General features: G+C 38.7%; 1 protein-coding gene across 24 annotated transcripts in view; it reads left to right on the top strand.

The window, feature by feature from the left end:
* Positions 1–18,124, top strand: part of ERC1 (ELKS/RAB6-interacting/CAST family member 1) — a 524,080-nt gene that overhangs the window by 461,455 nt on the left and 44,501 nt on the right. For 20 of the 24 annotated variants that reach the window (XM_045463914.1, XM_045463916.1, XM_045463908.1 and 17 more), the window contains one exon: positions 17,243–17,431. In XM_045463914.1, coding sequence (XP_045319870.1) covers positions 17,243–17,431 — 189 coding nt within the window. Of the gene's footprint in view, positions 1–17,242; positions 17,432–18,124 lie in introns of those variants that run through there. The other 4 variants (XM_045463927.1, XM_045463926.1, XM_045463924.1 and 1 more) reach the window with 1 other exon arrangement.

Here is an 18,124-nt window from a genome sequence, read left to right as displayed (position 1 = left end):
CAGGTTTTAAGGCAAACCACTTGTTAGCAAGACTTCATTTCTTTTCATTGAAAGATAGTCAACATTGAATATGTACCACTCTTTCTTCCTCAATTTCAAGACTAGAATTACAAACTTTTTGTATGAGGAGGGATTTGGCAAACCTAGAAAGCACTTGGACTGTCTGCGTTCCTTTTCATGTGAATATAAAATAAGTTATTCAAATTTTGCTTTTGTCATTTTGGATATTAAGTGAAAACATCTTAAATGTTTAAATTTTCATAGTCATTTTGTTGGTGGGTCACTATTTAGAATCTAACATTCATATTGTTATATCCTCCAGAAATTGAATCAGAATGTTTATCCCTCACTTCATGTTTTAATAAGCTGAAAAGCACATTCTCCATACTCCTTTATCATTGACATCTGGGACCTAAGTTCACATAGAATAATTCCATAAGTGTGGTTTGAGGTTTTTATTGTTTGGTTTAAAACTGACTGAAATGATGGGGTGCCTGGGTGGCGCAGTCGGTTAAGCGTCCGACTTCAGCCAGGTCACGATCTTGCGGTCCGTGAGTTCAAGCCCCGCGTTGGGCTCTGGGCTGATGGCTCAGAGCCTGGAGCCTGTTTCCGATTCTGTGTCTCCCTCTCTCTCTGCCCCTCCCCCGTTCATGCTCTGTCTCTCTCTGTCCCAAAAATAAATAAACGTTGAAAAAAAAAATTAAAAAAAAAAAACTGACTGAAATGAGAAAATTAAGTCAAAAATATTTTTTGGGAGTCTACTTCCAATCCAAATACTGCACTAGGTATATGGATTAAAATATGTGTTTCAGGACTGTAAAACAAATACTAAACCACATTTTCTCCAACAGAAAAAATTATACAAGGTACAGTAGGAAAACCCAGGCCTCTCCAAGAAACTCAAGGTTTCACAGAGAAGGTGACAGTGAGCTGCCTCTTGAAGGAGCAGTTCTCATTTGCCAAACAGATAGAATTTTAGAAAAGGAAGCATAAACAGCATAACAAATTTGGTATACTCTTAGTAGTTCACTGTGGATAATGCTTAAGGTGTAATTAATTATTTCTACATAACATATTACCCCCAACTTGTCAGCATAAAAGATAATAAGCCTTTATTATCTCAGAGGTATCTGTGGGTCAGGAATTCAGGAGCCACTTAGCTGGGTAGTCCTTACTTAGAGTCTCATGGGGTTACAGTCAAGATGTCAGTTGGGACTGCAGTTATCCAAAAGCTTGACTGGGAATGGAGCATTCAATTTCAAGATGGCTCATCTACAGTTCATGTTGGCTGTTGGCAAGAGCCTTCAGTTCCTCCCTGTATGGATCTCTCCATAAGGCTGCTGGAATATCCTCGTGACATGGTGGCCAACTTCAGCCTAAATGAATGATTCTGGAGAAGAGAATAAGGAAGAAGCCACAAATGCCTTCTGTGACCTAGAATCAGAGGGTACATACCAGTACTCTTACCATATTCTGTTTCTTAGAAGCAAGTCACTAAGACCATCCCACATTTAATGGAGCAGAGTATCTCAGGCTCTACTTTTTGAAGAGAGGCATGTCAAAAGAATTTGTGGAGTTATTTTAAAACACCAGAGAGTATCAGGGTAGGAGGAGGGCAAGTCATGAAAGCTGGTGCAGTCAGCAGGTAGATCATGAAGACCTTAGTATGCCATGTAATCTGTACAGGATGGACAGAAAGAGAATACTGGAAATGAGAAAGTCAGTTAAGATTAGCTTCTTATTTTGTCTTGGAGAGTGATGCTGAAGGCCTGAATAGATGCAAGGATGGAAGAGTTAGTAAAGTGGGAATATATTCATTATCAAGAAACTTTGGTTCTTCTAAGAAATGTCTCCAACCGTTTCCAATCTTCTTTGGGTTAGAAAATAGAGAACATAGTATAAAAGCCCAGTTATGGTTTAGGAAGTTAACTTGCCCACAGGAACTATTCAAATAAAAAGCAGTGAATAAAGCCAAGGGGAGAAGCATCAAGCTGTGATCCACAGCCACTAACTGAGTAACATAGCTCCTAACCATGTTTACAAGTCAGGTTACCTCTCCAGGTCTTGAATTTTTCATTTAGAAAGTAGGGCAAGGAGAAGGGGAATAGATTACCTACATGATCTTTAAAATTCCTCCCATCTTTTAGCTCTGTACTGAAAATGAGTACAAGATGCTGTTTTGGTCCAATTAGTGTTTCACGCTTGTTTAACCTTGAGAATGTTTGACTCTATAGAAATATTTGACCTATTCACAAACATTTAAATCAGGATATACCAGTGTCAAGGAATTTTCACTGAATTTTTGTGGGAGCTGAAACTAAGTTAATTCTATTTAATTTCTTTATCAGTGTTCCATACATGTAATTGAAAATGGCTAACGTTTTCAATATTCTTATTCAATATTCTTATTCTAGTATTTTGCTGAATCATTTTAGTATCCTTTCTTTTCCATTTGCCTGTTGCCAAATTCACTTTTCTATTACATCAACGTTTTATTTTATGTTAATATCACTATTTATGCAAATAATATTCATTATGAATTGATTCTTTTATATATATATATTTATATATATATATATTTATATATATTTTTTTTTGCATCATGATAGTGTACTCTCTTTAATCCCCATCCCCTATTTTTCTCATCCTCCTACCCCCTCCCCTCTGGTAACCATCAATGTGTTCTCTATAGTTAAGTCTTTGTTTTGGTTTGTCTCTCTCTCTCTTCTTTTCCTTTGCTCATTTGTTTTGTTTCTTAAATTCTATATATGAGTGAAATCATATGGTGTTTGCCTTTCTCTGACTGACTTATTTTGCTTAGCATAATACTGTCTAGCTCCATCTAGGTCACTGCAAATGGCAAGATTTCATTCTGTTTTATGGCTGAGTAATAGTCCATTGTATATATATACACCACATCTTCTTTATCCATTCATCTTTCAGACACTTGGGCAGTTTTCACAATTTGGCTATTTTAAATAGTGCTACAATAAACATAAGGGTGCATGTATCCCTTTGAATTAGTGTTTTTGTATTCTTTGGGTAAATACCCAGTAATGTGATTACTTGATTGTAGGGTAGTTCTATTTTCAGTTTTTTAAAGAACCTCCATCTATTTTTCACAGTGGTTACACCAGGCTACATTCCCACCAGCAGTGCATGAATGTTCCTTTTTCTCCACATCCTCACCAATACTTGCTGTCTCTTGTGTTCTTGATTTTAGCCATTCTGACAGGAGTGAGGTGATGTCTCATTGTAGTTATGAATTGAATTTTTTAATTGTAGTTATTATTTATTTCTTAACTAATCTGTGAAACAGTTATAAGAATTTCCTAATATTATAGTTACCCCACTGTCTGGAATTGATCTATTGTACGGATTGGCAAAGTTTTGGGTAAAGGTTTGTAGATTAAAAGCAACCATAGGTAGGGGTGCCTGGGTGGCGCAGTCGGTTAAGCGTCCGACTTCAGCCAGGTCACGATCTCACGGTCTGTGAGTTCGAGCCCCGCTTCGGGCTCTGGGCTGATGGCTCAGAGCCTGGAGCCTGTTTCCGATTCTGTGTCTCCCTCTCTCTCTGCCCCTCCCCCGTTCATGCTCTGTCTCTCTCTGTCCCAAAATAAATAAATAAACGTTGAAAAAAATAAATAAATAAATAAAAGCAACCATAGGTAATATGTAAATAAATGAGCATGACTCACAATCTAATATAACTTTATTTATGGATGCTGAAATTTGATTTGTATGTAATTTCCATATGTCACCCAAATATTCTTCCTCTCATTTTTTTCAACCATTTGAAAATGTAAAACCCATTCTTAGAAGATGGATTACAGAAAAACAGGCAGTGGTGTTAAATTTGGTCCACGGACTGTAATTTACCAGCCTCTGGTCTATTGCTGATCCAGCTCTTTGTTTTTCTCATTACTCCGCATCCAGTGGTTGTCTCACCATCCACGGTTGGTGGTGGAGCAAAGCACAGTGATAGGGTTAAAATGTCTTAGGGATCAGAGTGTCAGCTAAAGTTATCAAGAATAACTTGTATTTTACATCTATTCAGACCTATTTTGTAGATGATGAAACAGATTCTTGAAAATAGTAATAGTTAAAAAAATAGTAATAGTTAATAATTATTGAACAAGTTTCCTCTGTGGTAGACACATGGATTATTACAATCACATAAAATACACTGTCCCCAAAGTAGCTTGTCCTTGGTCTCATAGCTAGAATGTTGCAGAGCCTGGAGTTAAACCAGTCTGTCTCCAGAGCCCATGCTTTTAACTACTGCACAGTATTGCTCCATAGTTCTGTACTTCCTCACAGAGTTTTTGGTACAATGCAGACATTTTATAGCCACATAATGTGAGGAATACAAATCTGTCTCTCTGGTGAGGACAGCCTGTGGGTGAAAAAGCCTTTTTTCACCAGTCTTTGAAACTGGATGCCCAGTAATTAACATTACCAGCCAAGGGCCTACATGCTTATGGCTACAGTGTTTGAATGAGTCATGCTTGTGGCCACAGCCAGCCACATTGCCTTCCCTGGCAGTAAAGAATGGAGACTACTGTGTCTGCTTGGATTATAGTGCTATAAAGTATGAGATGCCCTAACAGCTTTTTCTGGAGAAATATTCAAGTCAATAAGATTCTTAGTAAGATCATAAGATACAGAAGACCATCTAAGTTACTTTAATTCCATGGCTAATTAGCAAAAATTTCATGAGTGAAGTAACTAACATGAGAGCAGATAAGGCAAGCAGCCAGGCAAACAACTCTGCTTTCCTAGAAGGTACAAGTTGTAATTGCTTCAGGAGACACTGGGATGCAAGAGTTCCAGTTTAGAGGAGCCTGGCCCCTGTAATCAAACCGCATATTGTGTGTGTGTGTGTGTGCGCACGCACACATGTGTAACATGTGAACTTGATGCTCTATTGTTGTGCACAAAAAAGTATGATTGTTTAGATGGGCATGTTAATTAAGTCAGAGCTGAAAACCTTCAGGTACATAGAATGTACAGCACTGAACTCACAAGATAGTCTGAGACACAAATGTCAGCCTTAGGATGGCTTTGCAGCATTCTTTGAAATGGTACATCTGGGAAATGGTATATGGATGGTGTATTAGATAGATGAATACAGAAGTACACCAGACCAAATGGTGTGAGACTTTATTGTTTAGGTGAGGATGGCAGAGACCTTGCTTCCTGTGGATGATCTAGGGCTTTCTAATTGTTGTCAGCAATAGCATCTCATACAGAAGATTACAGCTGCTGAAGCCTACAAAGCAACTTAGTGTAAAGAATCCCCCAGAATTGAGGGATGCATATATTTGGGCAGATTGCTTGAAGCGTGGAGAGAGCTGTTCCTCCTGTTAGTTGCTGTGAAAGTCTATGACACTAAAAGTATACTCCCTGGAAAGAGACCAAGGAAAAGCACTAGTGACATGAACAGATTAACATGGTAAAGAAAAGGTGTGTTCTACATTCTCTTGTTGCTTTTCCTCTTTGGTTGATTTTCAGGGTTGGAGTTTCCACTGCACTTTTTCATTGTTTCCTATTTTCTAAGCCCAATAAAATATTAGGTACTCTGATTATTTTAGAAACATGGTCTCTGTCCTTTGTGTTTCCCATGAAAACTGCTACAGAATTGGATGTGGGTCCATATGTATGGTAGCTTTATCATGAGTACCAAAAGCTGGAGCTAGAGGCTTATAGATGAAACAAATTAGGAAGATTCTGTACAAACGTACCTTTTTCCCCCACTGTCAAGTCACTTTATAACTATACTAAGAGCCTCCTTCCTCTGTAATATCGTGTAACTTTACCTTCTTGCAGTCTAGATACACCCCCATTTCTAATTCCTTGGAACTTTCTCCCTTGGTCTGTTGGCACTCCATTCTTTTACTTGCAAGTACTCCGCTGCTCTTCTCTTAGGATCTGTCAGCTCTGTCACAGAGTGTGTTGCTCTTTCCTCTGTTCCTCAGTTTCCAGTGGGACTGCTGCACTCTGCCACTGTACTTCAGAGCTGATCTTCAGTCAGCACTTACTGAACTCTGTATTGGATCAGAGGGAATCTGGGCACATGAATCCTTCTTCCAAAAATTGGGTCATATATACACAAAAAGGCTTGATTTGCCCCAGGTTACTTAATCCTGAATTCCTCTGGCTGTTAACTTATAACAGGATTTCTGGTATTTTGTCATAGTAACTTTTCTATCCTCAAATAATAAAAGCTTTGCTTAAGCATCAACTACTAGTAATAATGTAATGGTGATACCTATCAGAGTTTGTGCTTTGCTCAGCAGTTTTAACTTTCAGAGAGGAGGAGGAGGGGAGATTAATTCAGTGACTATTTGGGAGGTTTTATTCTGAAATAAAGAAAATGGGTAGAGAAAACCATCTTCTTAATTTTTGTTTTTCCCAAATCCTTTTTTTTTTCCACCCAAAGCCTGGGTTACTCCCAAGGTAAAAGGGTAATGTCTGGAAATCATTAATCCATGGGATTTGTTCACGGTGTATAAGATTTTCAGAAAGAATTTGCTTTTTAAATATGATTTCCTGATTGACTACGGCAGACATAAATCCAGGAAGGACGGCTCTGTCAGAGCAGCCAAGATCCCTTTCCAATTCTCAGATATCTGACATTTTTTGGTATGTATGTGTGGAGTGGAAATACAGATTCTTCGTGTGGGTAGGTCAGGAGGAGAGAGAGGTAGAAGAGGAAAGGAAGAGAATGATGGTGCTACTGGGGCTAAAATAGGGCACCTTTCCTGGAATTAGCCTTAGCTCACTGGGGGCCTAGCTTTATTTAATGTATACTAATGAGAAGGAGAAGTTAAAGAGACAGACACCCTTGTGTCTCCTGTCCTGGTACTGGTTTCAGTTCTTGAAGGGCTCTTTTATGATATTCAGAAACACTTCCATCCTCTCAGTTTGCAGATTTCTAAGCTGTGCTAAACCTGAATATAATGGCTAAGGGCCATTTTGCTCAGATCTTTCCTTCCATCTTGCCCTTGCCGTCCTCTTCCCAGTGCAAGGATATCCGTGTGCATTCTTATACACACCAAATCACGTGTCTAACCTGTCACAGTTTGTTTCCTGGTTATTTCTAACTTTAGCATTAAGAGATCAAAGTCCTATATGAAAATTAGTTCTTCTCTAAATACCCATTTCTGATATCTCTCCACAGCTATAGATATTTTCCCCTGCGTTCCAAATGATAGATAAACTCTCCTCTCCCACCTGTACCCTCGTAGGGGGTACATTCTTGTTAAGCACTGTTTGATGAGGAGCCATGTCTACCATGTCTGTCTTCAGATTGAATGAGCCCCTCAGTGGCCACAGCCTATCAGTGAGCATTCTATAGTGGACTTCTAAATATCTGCATGGTCCTACTGTGTTTGATTTGACACTAGAGTTGAAATAATAATGTGACTAATGGCAAACTATCTCTGTCTACTCCTCCAACTCTTTTAGGTGTGTACACACACACACACACACACACACACACACACACACACACACAGCTTTAACCTGACCTTAAAATAAGCTAATCACAAAACAGTCTCCTCCAGAGACTGGCCTCTGGGAGCCCTTATACAGATATGTTATCAAATCTCATAGTTACTAGATAATCATACTTGGCCCTTTTCTTCTCCGTATTCCTGTAGACTAGACTATGAGAAGGAGCTAGTGGATGTGTTCCCTATAATGTACATTCTTTGTTAGATCATTCCCTATTTATTGAAAGACTGTCAAAGCCAGGAGGTTCCTTTTGTTTACCCTGGGTACCTCCACTTGGCCTTCTCTTCCTCTTCCAGTGCAATTGGTACATTGCATTGGAAAGAGAAGAAAATGAAATGTTGTGATAAGGTTGTTATTGTGGTTTGCCCAGCAGGCAACAAGCATGTTGCTGTTTTTCAGATCCATCTGTCTAGCAGACATGTAATAATGCCAAGAAGTGTTGTTGTGCATGACTGCAACAAACAATTATAGCAGGAGTACTTTAGGCCCCACACCTCAAAGGATCAGAATGGAGTGTGAGTTATTAATTTCAACACTCAGGTAGGTGCACAGGCATGCAAGGAGTTGAGGCCACCATTTTTGCTTGCGGCCAACTGCCTAACTAGTTTTTCCTTTTCAATGCAGCATCAGTATTCATTTGGCTCGCCTGTTCCAAGAGTGTGAACCTCTTTTCTCCCTCTTCTGCCTCATTTTTCTCCCCCATGCCTAGAATTTTTTCCCTGTAATTTCTCATTTATGAGTGAATAGCCATGGAACTTTAGTATAGAATGGGGTGGTCACTTACCTGTTTTATTGTGTACACTTTTAGGTGTACACACAAATACTTAACCCCTACCTTGTTCACTAAAATACAATAAATGATTTATTGTGGAGAGGCAAGCCTTTAGCCAAGAACTGAATTGAAGATGCTTTCCCATCTTTATTAGCTCTTAAGAGCGAGGAAGAATTTTGGAGCATGCACCTATTCTTAGCATTTCTTAATCTAGCAGAGTGGGTGGTTTTCTTGAATCTAGTTCTCTTTCTCTCATCTGACCATATCCTCAGGGTGCCTACTATGTGTCCCCCTGATTGGTTAGCTTGTGGTAGCTTCTGTGCCTCATAGTAGCATTCTCTCCACCTAATGTCCATTTATCTGCACTTCTTCATTTGTACATACTTGTCTGCCCCCTTATTGGTAAATGATCTTATTTTCATGTATCTTACAAATTTCCAAGTGTTAAAGCAGGTGATGAAATACCTACAGCTTTTAACATCCTCCACGAGCATATGAATAAAAGGGCCCAGTGGGAGATGCCCTTCCCTTACCAGTGGGCAGGCCCGCAACACTCTGCTGTATTTGAGTAGCATTTATTACACTGCATAAAATAGGATAGGTTTTAACTAAATGAAGAGTAACTAGGCAAAATATAGTTAGCAGCTCTGTAGTTCAGATTTCAAGATTCATTTTATTCTGTACCCTGTTTCCTGTCTCCTTACAACTTTGAGTACAGATTTTTTTTCTCTCTCTCTGTATCCAGATCAAGAAGTAGAAAATGTTTTGTTTTGCTGAAGTGGTAGTATATATATACTTAAAGAAAAGTTGACAACGGATTTCTGAGCCATGAAACTAAGAGGAAATGACCACATGTTATTTAAAAATTTTTTAATGTTTATTTTTGAGAGAGAGAGAGAGAGACAGAGAGAGAGAGAGAGAGAGAGAGAGAGAGAACATGAGCGGGGAACAGGCAGAGAGAGAGAGAGAGACAGAATCTGAAGCAGGCTCCAGGATCTGAGCTGTCAGCACAGTCTGACATAGGGCTTGAACCCACAAATTGTGAAACCATGACTTGAGCTGAAGTCAGACACTTAACCAACTGAGCCCCCAGTTTTTTATAAAATGATTACCACTTTTGTTTGTACTTCAAAACCTGTAGCCTTTGGCAATTTTGATAGACACATTTAAACTTTAACAAACTATAAGGACTTTTTAAAATCTAAAACCTTTGAAGAGAGTTTTTACTTTAAGAACTAGATATTTCTGTTTGTAGTAAGATTTCTGATTAACATTTATTCATCTCAGTGACCCAATAGTCCCTGAACCTGAATTCCTAGTGTAACTGAGTATTTACTATTCCTTTCCTTTACTCAGTGTTAAAGAAAAAAATTATCCATTCCCTTTTTAAAACAGTAAGACAGACTTTATTCAAGACAACTGTGATAGGGATAGGAAGCAGTGCAATGGAGTTGTTCAGTGGGGAGAAAGATTGTGCTTAACAATCTTTGAACTGAATATGGTAAGGAAAACTGGAAATTCATGGCCAAGAAGCAGGGTTGGGATCAGTATATGGACACTTACCAAGACAAAACACCAGGGATAAGGGCACATTCTGGCTAAACTGACCTAATAAGATCCTTGCTGAAGGCAGGCCAGCGATCACCTGGAGAATGAGGGAGGATGAGGAACCTTATTATATATTGAGAGTAATCAAATATCAAGGATGAGAGATTCTTGATAAACCAATTTAGCAGAATTCTTGATAGAGCTAGACAATGTAGAGATGAGCCCAAAATTAGGGCCAGTTGAGAAGAGAGTTCAGGGAGAACCTAACTAAAGTTTGGTGAGAATCTTTGCCACCAGTATATAGATAACATAATGAGAGGGTTAAGTGAGCCTAAGTGATTCCCCAGTCCAAATATTTCATTTACTATAGTAGTAACAGTAGGTCATCTGTAAGGGAGGCTGAAAGAACAGATTCTGCTTCCTTTAACACACCTATTTTAGGTACTTAGAAAATATTTATGATATAAATGATTGTTTTGCTTTTGTCATGATTTTTATTTTTGGTTTAGGAGACAAATACAGGAAAGTCACATTCTATAAAATTTGGGGAGTCAAATAGTTAAACATGAAAGATAGTTAATGAAGTAAGGGTTAGGATTTGGAGCCCTTAACTTTAACTTGCCTTTAACTTTAGGTTATCTGTTAATTTTTCCTGGAATTTTGGAAGTTTATTAGCTTACCCCTAAAAGAAAGGCAGCTATGCTATACTAGAATTGTTTTTCAGTTACTAGCCCTCTAAGTACAAAGTAAGTCTAAAGCTATTCTCTCTCTTGCAGGAAAAGTGTCTAGTGAGGGCCATTCTCAAAAGTATATTTTTTTCTATTTGGTAGGGTTAAAAATGGGTAAGACTGTACCACCAAAAACATTTAGGGAATCCATTAATTTTCCTTCTGTTTGGGCTTCAAATGAGAAAGCTAATTAAGAAGTTGGATCTCAGAGACCATTAAGAATAAAAAACTTGAGGAGTGCCTGGGTGGCTCTGTCGGTTAAGCATCTGACTTCAGCTCAAGTCATGATCTCGAGGTTTGTGAGTTCAAGCCCGCATCGAGCTCTGTGCTGACAGCTCAGAGCCTGGAGCCTGCTTCGGATTCTGTGTCTCCCTCGTTCTCTGCCCCTCCCCCACTTTCTCTCTGCCTCTCTCTCTCTCTCTCAAAAATAAACATTAAAAAAATTTTTTAAAGAAGAAAAAACTTGAATTTTATAACCTTATATATGAAGACAAAGTTAAACTAAGCTTCACGGCACAGCACAGAGGTTTATTTAGCAATTTGTTTGCCTGAAGTTGATTTCAAAAGTAAACTTGAAGATAAACCATGAATTTATGCATTTTAATTCTTGTATACACTCAACACATTAGCTCCATTATTTCATGACTTTTTTAATGTAGAGTAGAACCACACCTTATTCTTAATATTCCCACCAGCTAAAACTGGATATGGCATGGCACAAAGGCATTCACTAAATGTTTGTTAAGTGAATTATATAACTTTTTTGTTTCAATATATGTCATTTGATATACTATATTTTTTGAAAGAACTCTATTCTTTCACAAATAACTGCATTTAAGTGAGAACATAACACAAAATTCCAGACTTTTGTAAAGAAACTTAACACTAGCCTTCATCTTTCTTATCCTGAAGTATATAATTGGCCAAGAAGATAAACTTAGTTGTTGAAGGAGAAAAGACTTTGAGACTAGATTGATTAATTTTATTTATTTATTTATTTGGTTCTTTTTTTTTTTTTTTTTTTTTTTTTTTTACTTTTCAGAGCTAGCCCTCTGCTGGAGCCTCTAGACAAAAATACAGTTAAGAGACTAATGTCTCTAGGCAGTTAATGTTATTAGTTCTGGGACTTTCTTGATACACCTACACTGGGGGGACAGAAGTGTAATGATAACCCAGTGAAAAATCAAAACTACCACTAGCATTTTTGCCATTAATATATGGGCAGGTGAACCTGTCTCTGAAGACTTCAGCAGCAGATATAAAGAGGAACAAGAAGATTTTATAGCCAATTAAGGGTAGTCAGCTAGCCACAGAAGAATCACAGCAAGTGTAAAAATAATTTTCCAGGAACACAGTAAATGATGGATAAATGTTAGCTTTTTTAAAAATGGCATCTTCAGGGCATCTGGGTGGCTCAGTCACCCTTAACTTTAAGTCACTTAACTAAGTGTCTGACTTCAGGTTAGGTCATGGTCTCATGGTTCTTGAGTTCAAGCCCCACATTGGGCTGTCTGCTATCAGTGCAGAGCCTGCTTCAGATCTTCTGTCCCTCTGTCTCTTCCCCTCCTCCTACTCACTCGCTCTCTCTCAAAAATAAACATTTTTAAAAATGGCATCTTCTTGGGGTGTCTGGGTGGTGCTTAGTCCATTAGGTGTCCAACTCATGATTTGGGCTCAGGTCATGATCTCAAAGCCCCACATTGGGCCTGTGCTGGGCATGGAGGCTGAGATTCTCTCTCTCCTTCTCCCTCCCCTCCTCATGCTTGCACTCTCTCTCTCTGTCTCAAAAATAAAATATTTTTTAAAGTGGCATCTTCTTGGGGTGCCTATGTAGCTCAGTTGGTTAAGCATCCGACTGTTGATCTCAGCTCAGGTCTTGATCACAGGGTCATGAGTTCAAGCCCCATGTTGGGCTCCACACTGGGCCTGAAGACTACTTTAACATAAATAAATAATAAATAATAACAAATAAATAATAACAAATAAATAATAACAAATCTTCCAAACAGCAAAATACTAGTTACCCCAAAATCTTAAGTTCCAAATAATATTGAGTACCTATTCATTCAGCCTTTATGATGAAGCTACACCATTCCTTTTTTTTTTTTCAACGTTTATTTATTTTTGGGACAGAGAGAGACAGAGCATGAACGGGGGAGGGGCAGAGAGAGAGAGGGAGACACAGAATCGGAAACAGGCTCCAGGCTCTGAGCCATCAGCCCAGAGCCTGACGCGGGGCTCGAACTCACGGACCGCGAGATCGTGACCTGGCTGAAGTCGGACGCTTAATCGACTGCGCCACCCAGGCGCCCCAGACCACCATTCCTTTTTAAATGAGTGCCTAGGGTGGATGCCTGGATGGCTCAGTTGGTTCTGACTCTTGATTTTGGCTCAGGTCACGATCTCACAGTTTGTGGGTTCAAGCCCTGGTGTCGGACTCCATGCCGGCAGTGCGGAGCCTGCTTAAGATTCTCTCTTTTCTCTGTCTTTGTCCCTCCCCCACTCATGCTCTCACATCCTCTCTCAAAATAAATAAGGAAATAAATAAAAAACAAAATTAAAAAAATAAAACCAGTGCCTAGAATGTGTTACAACGAACTAATCTATACTTAGAGTAAGTGTCTGACAAAGAAACAGTAGAGGGAGAAGAGAAAAGGAGGCTAAATAATGGACTAGTTAAAAGTCTTTCACTGTGCACATTCCATCCTGGTATTGAAGAGTCAAATGGTCTAAGAAAGTGTGTTCAGATATCATAGATACATGGGTTGCAGAAATGGAAAACTGTGGAATTTTCACCCACAGTCTACACTGAACAATACAGGAGCAATTCATCTGTCTTCCAAAAGACCTTTACCCATCTAATCTCACTTAAGTGGAAAGGAGGTTAAAATAAATACCTCAGAAGATCACTGTCCTCTGTCACCATATGTCATCAAATGCTGGCCTCTGAAGTCAGTTTGAGAATCTAGTACATAAGCAAATAAATCCTTTAGAGAAGAAACAAAGCTATCAGTAAGTCAACCAAAAATATCTTATCCCTTTTTGTAATTTAAATTCTTTTCCTTAATAATTTGGTAAATATTAAGACTAGGGGAACATTGCCTTTTGGCATTACATTTGATACAAGCAGAAATTAATCTTGATAAGTTCATTTTTTAACTTCATTTTGACAAAAAAAGATGTATAACTATTTTTCTGCATAGCTATGGAACTAAGCCTGACCACATTTCTGATAGTTTTTGGTAGGACTTCTTGCCAATGTACTGAGGTTGCATGTGGACAGAAGACATAACTTACAGATCCTGTAAGGCATCCTCATTCCACTTGACAAGCGTCCCTTTTCCCTCTTGAGATTAGGCAGTGGCAGTTCTACCTTGTGGGAAATGCAATTTCTTTTCTAAGTGGCCTGCCCAAGTCAGATAGGGGGAAAAGGAAGAGATAAGGGCATTTCCCACATGATTGACGTGGTTAAATGTGTCCCAGAGAGGCCAAAGTGATTTTTTTAAGAGGGTAGATTTGAGAGCTGTGCTACTTGGGCTGTTTCCTATGCCTTCACATAGTAAGCCCTATGAGGTTTTTGTTTTGTTTTGTTAAAGCAATTCCTTTAGCCATGGGAAGAAAGGACAGACCTCTGGGCTGTTGCATAGATGAATTTTTATTCTGGAAAGAATTTCAAATTCCATCATTTTTTAACTTTTCAATTTGGACTTGGAGGAATTACAGAGTGCAAAAGACTATCATGTTTTTTAGTCAGTTAGCACTTCAACATGAAATGCATTTAAATCAATTTAAATTTACGTTTAAGAACAAGGACCTGAAAAATAAGTTTTTTCATTTCAAGTCATGTAGTAATGAGGTAGTATTTTTCTAAATGTCATTTACTATCAGAAATTTGACTTTTCCATTACTACCATTTATCACATTGTCCCCTTCCTCTGTGGTCATATTTTTTCATGCCAGTTTGCTTATTCAAACAGTAATTACCTAAAATATCAGCTTTTTCAGCCTTGCAGCCCAGATGTGATAACATCTATAGTCCCCCCCCAACACACACACACACACACACACACACACGCACACACACACACACACAGAATAAGTGGTAGTCCCAAAAGTGAATTCCCCCTCCCCTGCCAAATTTTTTTTTATCAATGGAAGACAAGGCCAAGCTAAAAACAACAACAACCAAAAAAAAGAAAGAAAGAAAGAAAGAAAGAAAGAAAGAAAGAAAGAAAGAAAGAAAGAAAGAAAGAAAGAAAGAAAAGAAAAGAAAAGAAATAGGGCTACATTGTGTGGAGGCCTCAGGGATGTGGTGTGTTATGGTTCCATTACCATGACTAGGCAGTTTAGTTATTGAAGTGCAAAGTGTGCATGCATTTAAGGGAATACTGCCTTTATATTGCTTTTAAAGGTTATGCTTTGGAATTCTTTATAAAATTTTCTGCAGTGAGTATGCATTTGTGGCCAGAAATAAAATACAGTTCTTTTTGAGAGATTGATGATGTTAGTGAAAAATTATCCAACTTCCCCACTCTCTAAATCCTCTGCTTTATTCAAAGAGTCCCTTCCTTCTGTGATTGGCAGGGTCAATATGTCTATCATAGGTAGGAAATGCCAGCACAAACTGGTACCATGAGCCTGCTGATTAGGGGGTTCTTATAGAACCCAAGAGCTTTCCATACCAGCACCTAAGTGTTTAACCTTTATCCTTATAGAATTGTGTGTATGAGTTTAAAAAACAAAATAATGCTAAGTTGATTTACTTTCTCTGGTTTGTCTAGCCAGGCTTCAACTTCTATAATATGTAATACTAGATAGGCCTTACCTCTGAACTCTGATCTCTTTAGTAAGCTAAAGATTGTTTTAGTCACTATGCCCTGGCTCTTCCCTCTCTTTTTTTTTTTAAAGTTTTTATTTATTTTGAGAGAGAGAGAGCACAAGTTAGGGAGTGGCAGAGAGAGAGGGAGAGAGAAAGAATCCCAAGCAGGCTCCACACTGTCCAGATGCAGAGCCCGATGCAGGGCTCGAACTCATGAACCGTGAGATCATGACCTGAGCTGAAGGTGGATGCTTAACCGATTAAGCCACCCAGTTGCCCCTGGCTCTTCCCTCTCAATTATTTCATGGAATTAATATTAGAAAACACAAGAAATGTGATGTATTTATAAAGCCACCATTAAAAACCATGTTTTTCCAGGAATAGGTAATGTTTGAATAGTACTCATAATGTTTATAACATTAAATGGGTAAACAGTGTATCAAGCAAAATATGAGGTGTGATACTGTTAAAGTTGGTTTATATAAGTTTATTAGAAGACTTAGAAGAAAATCACCCAACATTGCAAATGGTAATGCCTGTAGCCTATTTTGTCACTTCTTTTATACCTTTTTCCCATATTTTTCAGAGTAAAATATGTATTAATTTCATAAAATATGTAAAACTTTATTCATTTAAAAAAAACTCTTAAAGAGAAATAAAGGAAAGCAGCAGGAGCAGGCCTCTCGGGAGGCCAGGGAGAAATCAGTGTCACTTTTGAAAGTAATGCCAGTCCTTGTTTCTGTAAAGAAGATTACTGAGCTCCTTTATTCATTAGGTGGGTTAGAGGTGTCCTGTACATGAAAAATGCCAGCCTAGTGACATGTAACAGGTGCAGACCTCTGCCTTTTAAGCCCTGGGAACATTTTGAGAATTGCCAGCATTTTGGTGGAGCTTCGCAACTCTCACAGCTGCTATGTATCAAGCAGGTGCTGCTCTAACATTTCCTTGTTCTGAGATGTGAGATCTGGCCCAACTCTTCCTAAACGCGCCAGGCTTTGACCAACTACCAAGTACCTGACCAGAGTATTGTCATGAGAGCTGTCAAGTGAAATTCTGGGGTAGAAGTCATCTGTCATGTGCTTCCAAGTGGAATCAAGGGATAGTTATTCATTCAGGGTAAAGGGAATACCAAAAAAAAAAAAAAAAAAAAAAAGTGCAGGACTGTTTTTCAAGATAAACATCAAACCAGTGTTACAACTGAGAGAATTTCAGAGAGTCCTTGGCTGTGAGTCAGGTGTTTGGTGTTATATAAGAATTTATCAATCACTGTTTAAAAAGAATATTGGATACCTCTGTGAAATGAATGAGGGGCGCTTAAGCCAGGATGAGGCAGATTTAGGAATGAGTTCACTCATCACATCTCATGGCCAAGAAAAACTTGCACCTTCTCCAGAGACAGAATTTTTCTTCCATTCCGGGAGGTGAAGGAACACATGAAGTATATGCTGTCCAGGCTTTCAGTGAGCAAATTTCGCTAGCATTTTTTTTTTTTTTTGTAACCTCTTATAAATAAACGGGAAGAGAAATCATGAGGTAACTGGAGTCTTTCTGTATCATGAATGTCATCGTGGTAAAAACAAGTTAGTCCTGTGTTTAATCCCCTGCCTAAGTACAGAACTCTCAGTTTCATCTTGATAGACTAAGCCAGCATTCCCTACCTGTCTCCCAAAAGGGGGTTTAGATGTGACAGTGTAAATATGCAAGTGTGTGGAACTGTATCTTTTTATAATCCTGAAGATTTCAGTGGTGGTTAGAGCAGTTTGAGTCTTTGGCCAGTTTTCTTTGACTTGGAAGACAAAGATATTTGAACTTCTTGTTTCAGATTGACCTTGACTTTCCTCAATTTTTTCACTTCAGATCATCCAGCCCCTCTTAGAACTTGACCAGAATAGAAGCAAATTAAAGTTGTATATTGGACACCTGACAGCCCTCTGCCATGACCGAGACCCCCTGATTCTTCGTGGACTCACTCCACCAGCTTCCTATAACTTGGACGATGACCAGGCAGCTTGGGAGAATGAGCTGCAGAAGATGACCCAGGAGCAGGTAAGTCTCTCACTTGAACTTTGACAAGACACTGTTAAAATTCAGCTGCTATTTAGATTGATGCAGTAGGAGCTACCTTTGGAAACTCAGTGTCCAGATTCAGGATTCTTAGCAAAGGGTAGTTCTTCAACAGATAATAGGAATTACCATTTGCAAAAGTACCACTTTATTCTTCCCTCAGTGTGACTTGCTCAAGTATCAAAAAGGGCTGCTTAGCACTCTCAACAATAGCCAAATTATGGAAAGAGCCTAAATGTCCATCAACTGATGAATGGATAAAGAAATTGTGGTTTATATACACAATGGAGTACTACATGGCAATGAGAAAGAATGAAATATGGCCCTTTGTAGCAACGTGGATGGAACTGGAGAGTGTGATGCTAAGTGAAATAAGCCATACAGAGAAAGACAGATACCGTATGTTTTCACTCTTATGTGGATCCTGAGAAACTTAACAGAAACCCATAGGGGAGGGGAAGAAAAAAAAAAAAAAGAGGTTAGAGTGGGAGAGAGACAAAGCATAAGAGACTCTTAAAAACTGAGAACAAACTGAGGGTTGATGGGGGTTGGGAGGGAGGGGAGGGTGGGTGATGGGTATTGAAGAGGGCATCTTTTGGGATGAGCACCGGGTGTTGTATGGAAACCAATTTGACAATAAATTTCATATATTGGGGGGGAAAAAAGGGCTGCTTA

This window comes from Leopardus geoffroyi, chromosome B4 (genome assembly GCF_018350155.1).
Source record: "Leopardus geoffroyi isolate Oge1 chromosome B4, O.geoffroyi_Oge1_pat1.0, whole genome shotgun sequence".
Lineage (NCBI taxonomy): Eukaryota > Metazoa > Chordata > Mammalia > Carnivora > Felidae > Leopardus > Leopardus geoffroyi.
The sequence above is the reverse complement of the archived record's forward strand: the minus strand, read 5'-3'. Positions and strand labels throughout refer to the sequence as shown.